The sequence below is a fragment of the Hyla sarda genome, chromosome 8 (genome assembly GCF_029499605.1).
Source record: "Hyla sarda isolate aHylSar1 chromosome 8, aHylSar1.hap1, whole genome shotgun sequence".
NCBI classification, from domain to species: Eukaryota; Metazoa; Chordata; class Amphibia; order Anura; family Hylidae; genus Hyla; species Hyla sarda.
This window is the reverse complement of record NC_079196.1, coordinates 175,214,093-175,228,395: the sequence shown is the minus strand read 5'-3', so window position 1 is coordinate 175,228,395 and position 14,303 is coordinate 175,214,093. Positions and strand designations below refer to the sequence as shown.

At 42.4% G+C, this 14,303-nt stretch overlaps 1 protein-coding gene across 3 annotated transcripts in view; it reads right to left on the bottom strand.

The window, feature by feature from the left end:
• Positions 1 to 14,303, bottom strand: part of OTOA (otoancorin) — a 111,877-nt gene that overhangs the window by 26,687 nt on the left and 70,887 nt on the right. For all 3 annotated transcript variants that reach the window (XM_056536572.1, XM_056536573.1, XM_056536574.1), the window contains 6 exons: positions 9,225 to 9,365; positions 6,662 to 6,717; positions 4,225 to 4,342; positions 2,886 to 2,959; positions 445 to 574; positions 23 to 213 (listed from right to left, as the gene is read on the bottom strand). In XM_056536572.1, the coding sequence (XP_056392547.1) occupies positions 23 to 213; positions 445 to 574; positions 2,886 to 2,959; positions 4,225 to 4,342; positions 6,662 to 6,717; positions 9,225 to 9,365 (710 nt within the window). The remainder of the gene's footprint in view (positions 1 to 22; positions 214 to 444; positions 575 to 2,885; positions 2,960 to 4,224; positions 4,343 to 6,661; positions 6,718 to 9,224; positions 9,366 to 14,303) is intronic.

The following is a 14,303-nucleotide window of genomic DNA, read 5'->3' as shown; positions in this document are numbered from 1 at the left end:
AAACTAATAGAATCTTGCTTACCCATAATGTTCCTGAATTCTGTATTTAATTGCTTTACTTTGTTCCTGGCTGAGGTTCAAGCAGGTCTTCAGCTGACTCAGAGCTGCCTCAATTACATTTGAGGATATCCCAGTCTCTATAATGCTCGGAGACAAGTGACAGATGAGATCCCCAAGTATATCTAGCTGATACACATCGGCAACAGAATTGTTCTGAAAGACAGAGGATCTGTTATTTATTTACTTGTGGCTGCACTGATATGTCAGAGATGGCATTAAAGGCCAGATTACAGTCAGTGATTCTCCACAGTATGTGGGTGGCTTTACAGTGTGGGTGAACTGAAGCCAGACACTTCTCCATGAGACGGTTATCCAAAAAATGATCTTGAATTATGCATTGGGCTGTTTGAGCTCCCCATAGAATTGCGGTGTAGAGACTCTTACCAGACATTGATTCACTTTGTTAATCACAAAATCCTTCTTGCTTGCATGTACCAGCAAATAGTTAACATCCATCTTCCTTAGACCCATTAACCACTGTCTGCAGGGAAGGGGAGAAGCAGAATATTCTGTCCTGAAAGTAAGAAGGTGATCAACAAAGTCTAAGTAAGCTACTACGAAAAGGCACAGCAATCGGGCACAGCTTGTTTGGGTCCCTGCAGGGTTGGTGCAAGGATTTTTGCCACCCTAGGCAAATGCTAATTTTGCCGCCCCCTTGACTCTGCCCATTGTTACACCCTTTGACACACCCCACTTTACTACTGGGGTGACACACTGTAAAAACCCTCCTCCTCATGCTGCTGGCTGAGCGAATGGTTTGGATGCTGGTTGTCTAACTTTCTCGCAGCAATTTGAACCAGCATTTGTAGCACACTGCGCCAAAATAAACCTGCAAACCTGACAAACCATGGCTAAACAGAAAAGGGGGAGTGATCGTCTGGAAAAAGGGGCCGTGTTCTCACAATCCAACCTATTTACTTGGATTCACACAAAAGCCTGTGAATTAATGGCTGGAAATTCCCATAAAGAAAAAGCTGGAGTGGAGTCCAGAATTGAAGCAACATCTACATTGAATCTACACTAATAAAAACCCAAAACTCTTAGTAAATCAGCTCCAATATTCCTGGTGCATTGGCTAATGTAAATGGTTTACAGTAGGAAAATGTACCCGAAATATAATTAAATTTGAAGCATTTCTGTCTTAAAAAATAATAAAACATTTGAGAGTGTTGAGACCTCCTCTGATCTGTAGTTATAGCCAGGAGAACGGGACTGCTTACAATGGAGCCCCTCTTCTACAATGAGTTAGATTTTGCTACCAGCTAGAGAGTAAAACACACAGCTGCATGCTTCTCCCACCTATATCTAGAGACCGGTGAATCAGTGCTGAGACCCCAACAGATCAAAACTTTTTAACATGTCAGATTTTTATTTAAATTACATTAATGCTTTAATTTCAATAGGTCCTAAGTTCTTTATGAGAATCAGAGCTCTATTTTTGTGATACAGTAAATCTACCTGATTCCATTTAGGCTAGAGCAACACAGCAACTTTAGGCACGACACAGATCGGGGGGGGGCCAAAGGTCACTATGTCATGATCTAGGATCCTGCTGCATCACAGCTTACAGAAGTAACTGGGGTTGTAGAAATGTGTGCAGTGAATCCGCTGTGTAGCCAATCAGACTATCTGACACATATCACCAACTCATAGTAACAAGTTATAGACAACCAATTCAGTAAATTAATGTTCTTATCATTTCAAGTTCTAGAAAAGGAAAATTCCCTTATAACAGACCTAAATGTTTTTTTTTTTTTTTTTCATCTAAGACATTGAGGGCATATTGTTAGAGCTAAACTGCTGTGATACCCACGGGTTGTTTCTAAGGACAACTTTTCCAGGGACTATATGATTTATGGCCTATCCAAAGGATAGGCCATCAATCGCCACCACTATACAATGAATGGTGCAGGGATTCTGGCCCCGTTCACTTTGTAGTAAGGGGCACCAAAAAGCTGATGCAGCAGTGGTGTTGGGGGAGCTCTATGCCATTTTACCAGTTTTTGTCCCAGTTTTTTTCATATTGGTGGCGGTTAAAGGGGAACTCCACTGGCCAGCGTTCGGAAGTAAATGTTCCGAACGCTGTTTTTGTGCTGCTGGGGGCTGGCCACGGCCATGCCCCCTCACTGCAAGTCTATGGGAGGGGGCGTCACACCCCCTCCCATAGACTTGCATTGAGGGGGCATGACTGTGACTTCATGAGGGGGCGTGGTCAACCCCCCGCAGCATGAAAACATTTACTTCCGAACCCTGGCCAGTGGAGTTCCCCTTTAAGCCAATACAAGGGATGGATCTTTAAAGTCTGGGCAGTATAGCAAAACTTTTTTTCTTCTCATTTTTTTGGACCTCTTGCTATAGTTAAACTGCATGCAAAATTTCATCAAAGTGCAAAGGGGACACGCTCACATAAAATTCTGGAATTCTACTTATATTTGCTCTTCACATTTTTGGGTGTTGACTGTAACGTATGTGAATATCACTTCAATTTTGCTAAGAATAACAAGCCGCTATATTTAACCCGAAAGAGATTTTGTAATGTCGGAAATGTTGTAATAGTGCCCATTTGTGTCTCATCTCCCCATCACGAATGCAGCACAAGTCCCATCTTATGTGTATACTGATATGTGGCATCACTGCAGGGCATGGAATGACCCAGGTGATAACATATTTTTCATTTCTCTTCACTGCAATAAAGATGAAAGCAGGTTTTTTTTTTTTATTTGCCTTGGGAGGAACTAAGCGATGTTTCCCCCTTCCTCATTTACATAAGCAGCAGTATACCATTAAAGAATTCTTTCCCAAATCCTTTGAAGTTCTAAACTTACGGAAGCACAGCCAGCAGGAATGGAGGTATGGTTGCTTGGGAAACCTTCCAATATTTCCATGCCAGACAATGGATCTGAAAAGTCAGACAAAAATGTAGGTACTGTAAAAGGAATACATGCAATATCAGTCAAGTAACAGTATTCAGACACATGATCACTACCAACCATGAGCGACGCCAAGAATTCTCTAAAACAATGTAACAATGCAACGCGTTTCACCGCGCATGTGCGGCTTCATCAGGCATCTGATGCCTGATGAAGCCGACCATTCGCTGTGAAACGCGTTGAATTGTTACAATGTTTTAGAAAATCATATATCCCACCTGTGGTTGTTCTTGTCAGCACCGTATTTCAAACCTGCAGCTCCTTACAGAAGTCCCCGATTTGTTCATCCAGAGAGTAAAGTGTGGTACTGGACGCTTCTCATCGTAAAATCCACAGCCCAGTTGGGGTCTGAACACTCAGACCCCAAGAGATCAAAACTTTTGACGTCTCTCTCTGACAAAGGTTTTTGAAATGACAAGGACGCTGCTCCTGAGCCCTAATGCAAAGTCTGTAACAGCGCCCCCTACCAAACATGTACCATTGAATAGAAGGGTGTGACGGAAGGACCTTAAAGGAAAACGGTCACTAATCTCCCCCCGCACTAACCAGAGGTACTGACTGGTAGTGCAGGGGATGCTGATCAATATGCTGCCTACCATGCCCGATCCGTCCAGCCGTTCGCCCATTATCTTAATTATTCCTGATATGCAAATGGTCTTCTTGGCACAGGCGGGGTTACATGCCTCCATCTGGCACTGTGACGTCAGCACCGCTCGTCCGCAGCACCGCCCGGCTTAGGCTGGGTTCACACAATGTTTGTTTTACGTACGGTTTTAGGTCCAATTAGAGAACCGTACACGGGGGCAAAAATGAGCCGACCGGAGTCATTGAAATGAATGGGGTTCCAGCCAGATCTGGCTTGGGTACGGGAGCGGCCGGTTTTCGCTCCTCCCAACCGGTTCCAGCACCCGTACACTACATACGTAGTGTGAACCAGCCCTTATGAATATTCATAGAGCGGCAATGCGGGGGCGCCGTTTGGGAGACCCGCCGCGATCAATCACTTATCCCCTATCCTGTGGATAGGGGATAAGTTGTTTTTTGCTGCACATGTACTTTAAATTCCCTTTAGGCACTAAGGCTTGGGTGCAACTGCTACTTCTGAGTTGCTGTAAACTAAGACACCCCACCACCACACATTTTTTCTATCTATCTCTGAAGGTTTTTCCTATAGTGTTATGATGTGTAACTGTACAGGGGGAGACTACATACAGTTCAATGCAGCACAATTTACCTGATGTGGAGAAAGTAATGGCAGATTCTTCTCTATTAGCTTGTAGTGGTTCAGGAAGGTCGGCTTGCTCATGTTGTCTATGTATTCACATGTCAATCCTTTCACCAGCTGCCCTGTGCTAGAAAACATGAGGGGTAAAATAGCCTTCACTATGAAAAGTTTAGAATAGGGAGGGGGCGAGCTGTTCACTGGCCATTTAAGGGACTCCAATAGTGGGCTCAACAAAATCAACAGAGAAAGCCATGTGTGTAATGTTTTACTAAATATGATTCTTTCTAATAATATAATGCAATAAAATTAAGTCCAGAGAGAATTCAGCTCACCCAGGAATGGCATCAAACTAGGTACATAGAAGAAAACAGGTAGATAGCCAGCACTTCATAACACTTAAAAAACTTTTAAGTGACAAGTATACTTTAAGCTATGACCAAGGATCTCCAACGATCCGAAACGCATCAGATTCATGCTATCTCTTGACTTTTCCATTTAGTCTGTACGCAAAGCTGGAATGGCTCTTTTAAATTGCTTGGAATAAACACTAAGTTTTATGGAGTGCTGGCTACCTACCTGTTTTCTGCAAATATTATATTGATAATTCTGTTCAATGTTTCTATCCATAATGCTATCTCTGATTTTGTAATGAAATCCATCTAATGGCAACCTGTCACTAGTTTTATGCTGCCAGAATCACACACACACATATATATATATATATATATATATATATATATACAGGGTGGGCCCTTTATATGGATACACCTTAATAGAATGGGAATGGTTGGTGATATTAACTTCCTGTTTGTCGCACATTAGAATATGTGAGGGGGGAACTTTTCCAGATGGGTGGTGACCATGGCGGCCATTTTGAATTCAACTTTTGTTTTTTCAATAGGAAGAGAGTCATGTGACACATCAAACTTATTGGGAATTTCACAAGAAAACAATGATGTGCTTTGTTTTAACGTAACTTTATTCTTTCATGAGTTATTTACAAGTTTCTGACCACTTATAAAATGTGTTCAGTGTGCTGCCCATTGTGTTGGATTGTCAATGCAACCCTCTTCTCCCACTCTTCACACACTGATAGCAACACCGCAGGAGAAATGCTAGCACAGGCTTCCAGTAGCCGTAGTTTCAGGTGCTGCACATTTTGTATCTTCACAGCATAGACAATTGCCTTCAGATGACCCCAAAGATAAAAGTCTAAGGGGGTCAGATCGGGAGACCGTGGAGCCATTCAACTGGCTCACGATGACCAATCCACTATCCAGGAAACTGTTCATCTAGGAATGCTCGGACCTGACACCCATAATGTGGTGGTCACCATCTTGCTGGAAAATCTCAGGGAACGTGCCAGCTTCAGTGCATAAAGAGGGAAAAACATAATCATGCAGCAATTTCACATATCCAGTGGCCTTGAGGTTTCCATTGGTGAAGAATGGCCCCACTATCTTTGTACCCCACATACCACACCATACCATCAATTTTTGTGTTCCAACAGTCTTGGAGGGATCTATGCAATGTGTCAGACCAATAGCGGTGGTTTTGTTTGTTAACTTCACCATTCACATAAAAGTTTGCCTCATCACTGAACAAAATCTTCTGCGTAAACTCAGGGTCCTGTTCCAATTTTTGTTTTGCCCATTCTGCAGCACCTGAAACTACGGATACTGGAAGCCTGTGCTAGCATTTCTCCTGCGGTGTTGCTATCAGTGTGTGAAGAGTGGGAGAAGAGGGTTGCATTGACAATCCAACACAATGGGCAGCACATTGAACACATTTTATAAGTGGTCAGAAACTTGTAAATAACTCATGAAAGAATAAAGTTACGTTAAAACCAAGCACATCATTGTTTTTCTTCTGAAATTCCCAATAAGTTTGATGTATCACATGACCCTCTTCCTATTGAAAAAACAAAAGTTGGATTCAAAATGGCCGCCATGGTCATCACCCATCTTGAAAAGTTTCCTCCCTCACATATACTAATGTGCCACAAACAGGAAGTTAATATCACCAACCGTTCTTATCCATATAAATGTCCCACCCTGTATATATATATATATATATATATATATATATATATATATATATATATATTCTGAATGACTGTGTTGTTTTAGAGTGATCATAGTTGTAACTTCAGCCGGGAATGGGGCTTTGAGTCCACTGGTCCTGCTTGACAGATCTGATTTGCTTCATATTGCCTGTAGTTCGGGTAGCATGAAACTAGAGACAGGTTCTCTTTAATGTTTTACTGGGTTCCCAAGCCAAATTTAAGATAAATTAAACACATTTTTTTTTTTTTGGCTTGGCTTTTACCACTGGCTAACTGGTGGTGGGGTCCTAGTAAAAATAAAAAGGAAAAACAAAGTTCAAAACATCATTCATTAGTTTATAGTTGACATTCTAAATAATACTACATTGTGGAGCACTTTACCTCAGCAGATTCACCAATGGTACCTTTGGCAATAGTAAGTCAAACAATAGAAGGGCCTGTAATACAAGATACATGAATGGATGTACAAGATAAATGACAGAAAACATCCCTTACAAATATTTAAACCATTTCAAGAAACAACATGTTACGTGATGCCGTAAGCCATATAGTTCTTTGTGGTACTGAGCTCTAATAGAAAACCAACTAACAGGTGCGTAGAGCCTTACTGTATCGCCATAAGATTTCATTGTGATTTTTCATGGATGATGAAGGGAACCTGTCACCATAAAAATATGGTACAATCTATTAACATCATGTTATAGGGCAGGGGGAGCTGAATAGATTGATATATATGGATATAATTATGTATAAAAAGATTCAGTATAACTTGTTCCTGCTTATTCTGGGGTTTGGAGTGCATTGGGCAGTGTCACTCCATGATTGACAGTCTTCTCTATGGGGGAGATTTATCAAAACCTGTGCAAAGGAAGAGTGGTGCAGTTGCCCATAGCAACCAATCAGATTGCTTCTTTCATTTTCCACAGGCCTCTTTAGAGGCCTGTGGAAAATGAAAGAAGCAATCTGATTGGTTGCTATGGGCAACTGCACCACTCTTCCTCTGCACAGGTTTTGATAAATCTCCCCCTATGTGAGCATGCAGAGACAAATAGCTGTCAGTCACATTTTGGGTCCACCCACTGGACTTCTAACCTCAGAATAAGCAGAGATTGAAATGGGAATAGCACAGGATATATCTAAAGCACAACTCTAATGATGTTCTGGCAGAAAGATACATATAGCCTGTGAATTGCCCACTAATAAAGCGAACAACGAACAGTCAACGGATTTGTCAGAAGTCCCATAGACTTGCATGGAACTTCAGACGAATCTGTAGATTGCTCACTTTAGCAGAGTTCAACTCGCGGGCTAGTGTTGCCATCATCAACTGGCTCCGGAAAGTTAAACAGATTTGTAAATTACTTCTATTAAAAAATCTTAATCTTTCCAATAGTTATCAGCTGCTGAAGTTGAGATGTTCTTTTCTTTCTGACAACAGTGCTCTCTGCTGACACCTCTGCTAGTCTCAGGAACTGTCCGAAGCATTAGAGGTTTGCTATGGGGATTTGCTCCTACTCTGGACAGTTCCTGAGACAAGCAGAGGTGTCAGAAGAGAGCACAGGTTTTGATAAATCTCCCCCTATATATCAATCTGCTCAACTCATCCTGCTCAATATCATGGTGTTGGAAGATCAGATGGCTTATTGAATGTTACAGGTTCCCTTTAAAGGGGAACTCCGATGGAAAACATTTTTTTTTTAAATCAACCTGTGCCAGAAAGTTAAACAGATGAGTAAATTACTACTATTAAAAAATCTTAATCCTTCCAGTACTTATTAGCTGTTGAATACTACAGAGGAAATTATTTTCCTTTTGGAACACAGAGCTCTGTGCTGACATCATGACCACAGTGCTCTCTGCTGACATCTCTGTCCATTTTAGGAACTGTCCAGAGCAGCATATGTTTGCTATGGGGATTTTCTCCTACTCTGGGCAGTTCTTAAAATGGACAGAGATGTCAGCAGAGAGCACTGTGGTCGTGATGTCAGCAGAGAGCTCTGTGTTCCAAAAAGAAAATAATTTCCTCTGTAGTATTCAGTAGTTAATAAGTACTGGAAGGCAAAGATTTTTTAATAGAAGTAATTTACAAATCTGTTTAACTTTCTGGTACCAGTTGATTTAAAAAGAAAATAAAAAGTTTTCCACCGGAGTACCCCTTTAAGGATATTGCAGCTATGTGCCATTAAAGCAGTGGTCTCAAACTGTGGCCCTCCAGATGTTGCAAAACTTCAATTCCCAGCATACCCGGACAGCCAACGGCATGCTGGGAGTTGAAGTTTTGCAACATCTGGAGGGCCACAGTTTGAGACCACTACATTAAAGTGACATGAAATGTGATCCAAAGTAGTAATATTATGATGGGGGGGGGCAAAAGAATTCTCAGTCAAGGAAGCTGTACATGTACCATTTTTGTGCACTTTTTGAAGTGAAAGCAAGAAGTGGAGGGAAATTATATTAGAAAAATACGTCTTCTCATATTAGAATCCACTCCTAGTTTTGGCTTCAAAAACAGCAGCGGTGAAAGCAGCTTAATTCTGTTAAAAAACGCTACAGTCTGCCTCTGAGCAGCCTGAAATGGCTGATAACAGAAAACAATCATGACAAATTGAATAAAAAAATTTAAATTTTGGTTTCGGATCCTCTTTGAAAATCCATGGTATTAATGAACAAAAGCTGTCATGTTGCTTTCTGTCAAGTGGTGACAGGTACCTGCGGCAATTCCTTGAACGCTACTACAATCGCTGTCTCGAGAAGTACTTGCACAACATCAAGTTTATCTATAAGAACCACATTAGTGAATCCTCTTACAGAAGAGAAAAATGACTGCAGATTGTTCTGTCCTCACTCCCGGGGGACTTCAGCATTGCCAAGGCCTCTGTGCGTCTGCTCGCAGCTTGAATGGATGCTCATGGATGAAGGGCACTTGGGTTAAATATATAATTACCTGACTCCTTCTCATCTCTTTGTCGTGCAGTTCTGTAACATCCAAGTCCCTTTGTGCCAGCAGTTGTGAGAGAGACACTTGCTTGAAGAACGCTCCATTTATGTCTGACAGAACTGTGTGAAACTCTCCAGAAGACATCAGCTAATGAGAAGAGACACAGTACGGACATATGACAGCGATCATGGGCTACAGCGCGACATTTTATTGTAATGCTCTAAATGGCATGATAGGGAACAGTAGAACTACTATGCAGGTTACGTAGATTTTTTGTGCTCTAAATGTTATGGACAGGAACAATATAACTATTCTTCAGGTTACGAATTTCAGTCTAAGGGTAGGGTCACACGTAACGGATCCGTAGAGTCTTTTACGCTGTGGATCTGCAGGTAACCCAACCCATAGTGTGCTTCCAGCTGTTATGAACCCCCCTGCCTTGTCCCGCCCCCTGGTCTTCTCGCAGCGGGGTTGATAAGAGCTGGAGGCACAATATGGGTCGGGTCACCGGCAGATCCGCAGCGTAAAATACTCTGCGGTAGGGATCGACCGATTATCGGTTTGGCCGATATTCTCAAGTTATCGTTATCGGCAATTACCTTGACGATAATGTGGGCACTTTAAATCAATGAACTGCAGTGGCTTTGGCGGGGCCAGTGACCACCGCCTGCTTCTCTCCCCCTGCCTGTCCTGGGGTCCTGAGTCCAACCACCACTACTGCCCCATTGCCTCCCCCATCCCCAGTTTTATAATTACCTGTTCCCGGGGTCCGCACTACTTCTGGCTCCTGCGGCGTCCTGCGCTGTTGCTGTGCGCTGCGCAATGACGAGTGACGTCCTCAACACGACGTCACCGTCAGTGGCCCGGCGCACTGTGTCAGCTTAGGACGCCGCAGGAGCAAGAAGTACTGTGGACCCCAGGAACAGGTAATTATAAAACCGGGGATGGGGGAGGCAATGGGGCAGCACCGGCGGCGGTCTCTGGCGAGAGGATAAGCAGGGGGAGGCAATTGGGCAGCGTCAGTGGTTGGACTCAGGACCCCAGGAAAGGCAGGGGAGAGAAGCGGGCGGCGGCAGTCTCTGGCCCCGCAAAAGCCGCTGCAGTTCATTGATTTAAAGTGCTCCCGGGGGGTTAAAATGCACAGAATATCGGTATAAGTTATCGGCCTGAAAGTTCACAGGTTGTCGGTATCGGCTCTAAAAAAAATCAATATCGGTCGTTTCCTACTCTGCAGATCAGTTACGAGTGACCCTACCCCTAAGGCTATGTTTACATGGCAGAATTTCCTCATTATAATCCGCACAGAATTTCTGCATGTGTTTATAGCTTATTCACTTCAATAGGACTTCACAGTCAGATTCACACAGCAGTATTTTCGCTGCGGACATTCCGCAAAAATATAAGTCATGTCTTGTATTTTTGCGGACTTCGGCTGCAGAAGCCCATTGAAGTCGATGGGGCTTCCCCAACACAACCCCCCCCCCCCCAGTAAATGCGGATTTGGTGTGAATTTCCTGGGAAAATAATGCAGATTCCATGCAAAATTCAACATTTGCATTGAATACAGGAACTTTTTTTTTTTTTTAACTGTAGTTTTTATTAAAGATTTTCACATAAAAAACAGAAAGTCAATAAAACGCAATCAAAGCATAATCCGGGACAGTGCTCAGTGCGATCACATCAGGGGGCACTTTTTTTATGTGCATTGAATTCTGCAATTTTTCCGCATATGACTGAAACATGCCGAATTCCGGGTGAATTAATGTGGCCGTGGAATTCACGCATCTTTGTGGAATTTCTGACATCTGAACATAGCCTAATAAGCATCATAAAATAGAGCCAGGGGTGGTGAAGGTGATTCTTGTATGAAAATGCAGCTCAACAATGAATGTTCAAGGGATTTTCTACAAAGAATGAAATGGATGCAATTTATGGTTTCAATTGACTTTTTATGAAGAAATAATCACTAGTAAAACGGCAAAAGAAATGATACATTCAGTTGGGGGTTAAAGGGATGTTCACACAGGGCAGATGCACTGCAGGTTTTCCATCCATATTTTGCAGGTGGAAAAATCCCTAGAATTTCCATCAGGAAAATTACATCAAATTGTGCAGATTTGTTGTATTTTTTCGTGTAGGTTCTGAAGAGAACAAAACATGATCAACACTGGTTACCAGTAAAACTGTCTTTTTTGCCTATAGCGAACAATCAATAAGTCAGTTTAGTAAAGGGTCTCTTCACACGGCAGAATTTCCGCAAGCGGATTCCGCCTCAAATTGAGGCCCAATAGACTTCTATGGGATTCCACACTCCAATTCTGAATTTCCGCATGCAGATTCCACACGGATTCTGCACCAATTCCGCCCTAGCCAGAAACCACCCAAATGAATGCGGAAACAGAATTGCTGCAGATGTGTGGAAATTCTGCCATGTGAATAGACCCTTAGGCTGGGTTTATACCCCAAAAGTCTGTCTAGAGATTCCAAGGGTGGCCTGCGTGACTAAATCAGTTGGCGCTAGGACTGTGCGGACATTGCTACTCCCATGGAAGACAATGTGTGGATTCGACAGAAAGAATTATTAAGATCATTCTTCCGGCGGCAGAAGCTCCACTGCTGAAATTCCATGCTACACCAGAATTTCCAAGCATAATTTCTATGGGGAATTACGCTCGGAAATTCTGGTCTAGCAGAATCCCATTGCTTCAGGCTAGGTTCAGACTGAGGAATCTCTGGCCTGAATCACTTGGAACCCAAGCGGAATCAGTCAGCGCTAGGACAGGCCTGTCATTGAGCCTCCCATAGATGGCAATGTATTTCGTGTGGATTCCACCAAAAGAATGAGCAAGATCATTCTTTTTTCCAACGCTTAAATTCCATAGTGCGCACTATACAGTGGAATCCTATTGGCAGAAATGGGATTCTGCTGCACCGGAATTTCCAAGCATAAATTCTAAGCAAAATTTTGTTCGGACATTCCTCATTCTGAACCTTGCCTCATCTTTATAGACAGTTTTGATATAGGAGGCCCGAAGTTTTTACTGCAAATTCCACAACACCCCATTTCATTGCAGATTTTGACTTTCCCATCGAAGTCAACAGGAAAACATCCACAACAAATGTGCATATCTCCAAAATAAAATGGTATGCTATGAGTCTATGAGACAGCGCAATTCCGAGCGGTCCTAGCGCCAGCTGGTACATTCAAATGTGTGGAATGACTGCCTGTGTTTTCGGGCTAGACATTCGACACATTTTCGGCCATGGAAGGTGCCCCACTTTGGATACTTCCTATCTCAGAGTTTCCTAACCAGTGAGCCTCCAGCCGTGCAAAACCACAACTCCCAGCATGCTCAGACAGCTTTTGGCTGTTCAGGCATGCTGGGAGTTCTGGTTATGCAACATCTGGAGGCACAATGGTTGGCAAAACACTGCCCTTTCTAGAAGGGGGATTCAGCTTGTACCCTTTATGATGATCTATTATCCTATGGGGTCCCATTGAACTACTGAGTATTAATCAAGTCTGTAGGGCTTGCTATGTACCCCAAAATTAGAGATGCTCCTTGTAGTGCTATTCACTCCTCAAAAAGGGGACCCCCAGGTAGTGCCCCATAAATCCTGGACACACTATTATATGTTGTATAACTCTGATTAAAATACACCTATAAGCTGAGTGCATTAATATTATGGAATTGCATTAAAGGGGTATTCCAGGCCAAAACTTTTTTTATATATCAACTGGCTCCGGAAAGTTAAACAGATTTGTAAATTACTTCTATTAAAAAATCTTAATCCTTCCAATAGTTATTAGCTTCTGGAGGTGAGTTGTTGTTTTCTGTCTAACTGCTCTCTGATGACTGACGTCCCGGGAGCTGTGCAGTTCCTATGGGGATATTCTCCCATCATGCACAGCTCCTGGGACGTGACATCATCATTGAGCAGTTAGACAGAAAACTTCAGAAGCTAATAACTATTGGAAGGATTAAGATTTTTTAATAGAAGTAACTTACAAATCTGTTTAACTTTCCGGAGCCAGTTGATATATATATATAAAAAAAGTTTTTGCCTGGAATACCCCTTTAAGAGCAATTGCTAAATATATTGGTATTAGCTAAACAAATGAGCACAGGTAAGAGCAGAAGAACGGGATAGGTTGGAGTTAGTAGTCTGTAGTTAGCTTACAGACCACCATACCGGTGTTTCCCAACCAGGGTCAACAAGCAACGGCTGTCCGGGCATGCTGGGAGTTGTAGTTTTGCAACAGCTGGAGGCACCCTGGTTGGGAAACACTGCACCAGACAATAGACAGCCAGACAACTGACAATTTTAGTCATGGTCAAACCAAGAGGATTGAAGTCCATCATATCCATTGGTGGACCATCAGCTCTCCGCAGCAGATCCCTTTCACATTTCCCAAAATATTTCATTAGGGGGACAAAATGTTCCAAGGGATCAATAACCTATTAAAAAAAAAAAAAATCTTAAGAGGAAATAATAAATCAATCTATACTTGACCTATGTGACATTAGTCATGTATCTGAAAAAGCTTTTTAGATTCATTTAGTAAGAGGTCAGACAGCACAGAACATTAGATTGTGCTCCTTGAGTACATCCTTGAAGCAACATCTAACATATCTAATCAGTTAAAAGACAACTCAAAAGGTTGCATGAAGTAAAATAGCTACAAGACCAGTCCTGAGCACGTCTGAATGTTACTATTTTTATTTTTCTGTGTTAAAATGAGTTTGTCCTTAAATGGGCACTGTCAGATATAAAAACTTTTTATATGTTGCACATCTTGGCAAAACAATAGTTTTTATAATATACAAATTTTATTAAAGAAAACTGCCTTTCAACATCCCACCACTAGGGGTCCCCATACCTCCTCCGACACTGATGAGTCTCACAGCAGCATGAGTGTGTCCAAGGGTCATGGACACAAGATGGCTGATTGACAAGACTGTAGGAGGAACACAGCCTACAGCAATATGCTGTAATACAGAGTTTTGCCAAACGTGTGCCTCCAGCTGTTGCAAAACTACAACTCCAAGCACGTCTCGACAGTCAAAGGATGTCTGGGCATGC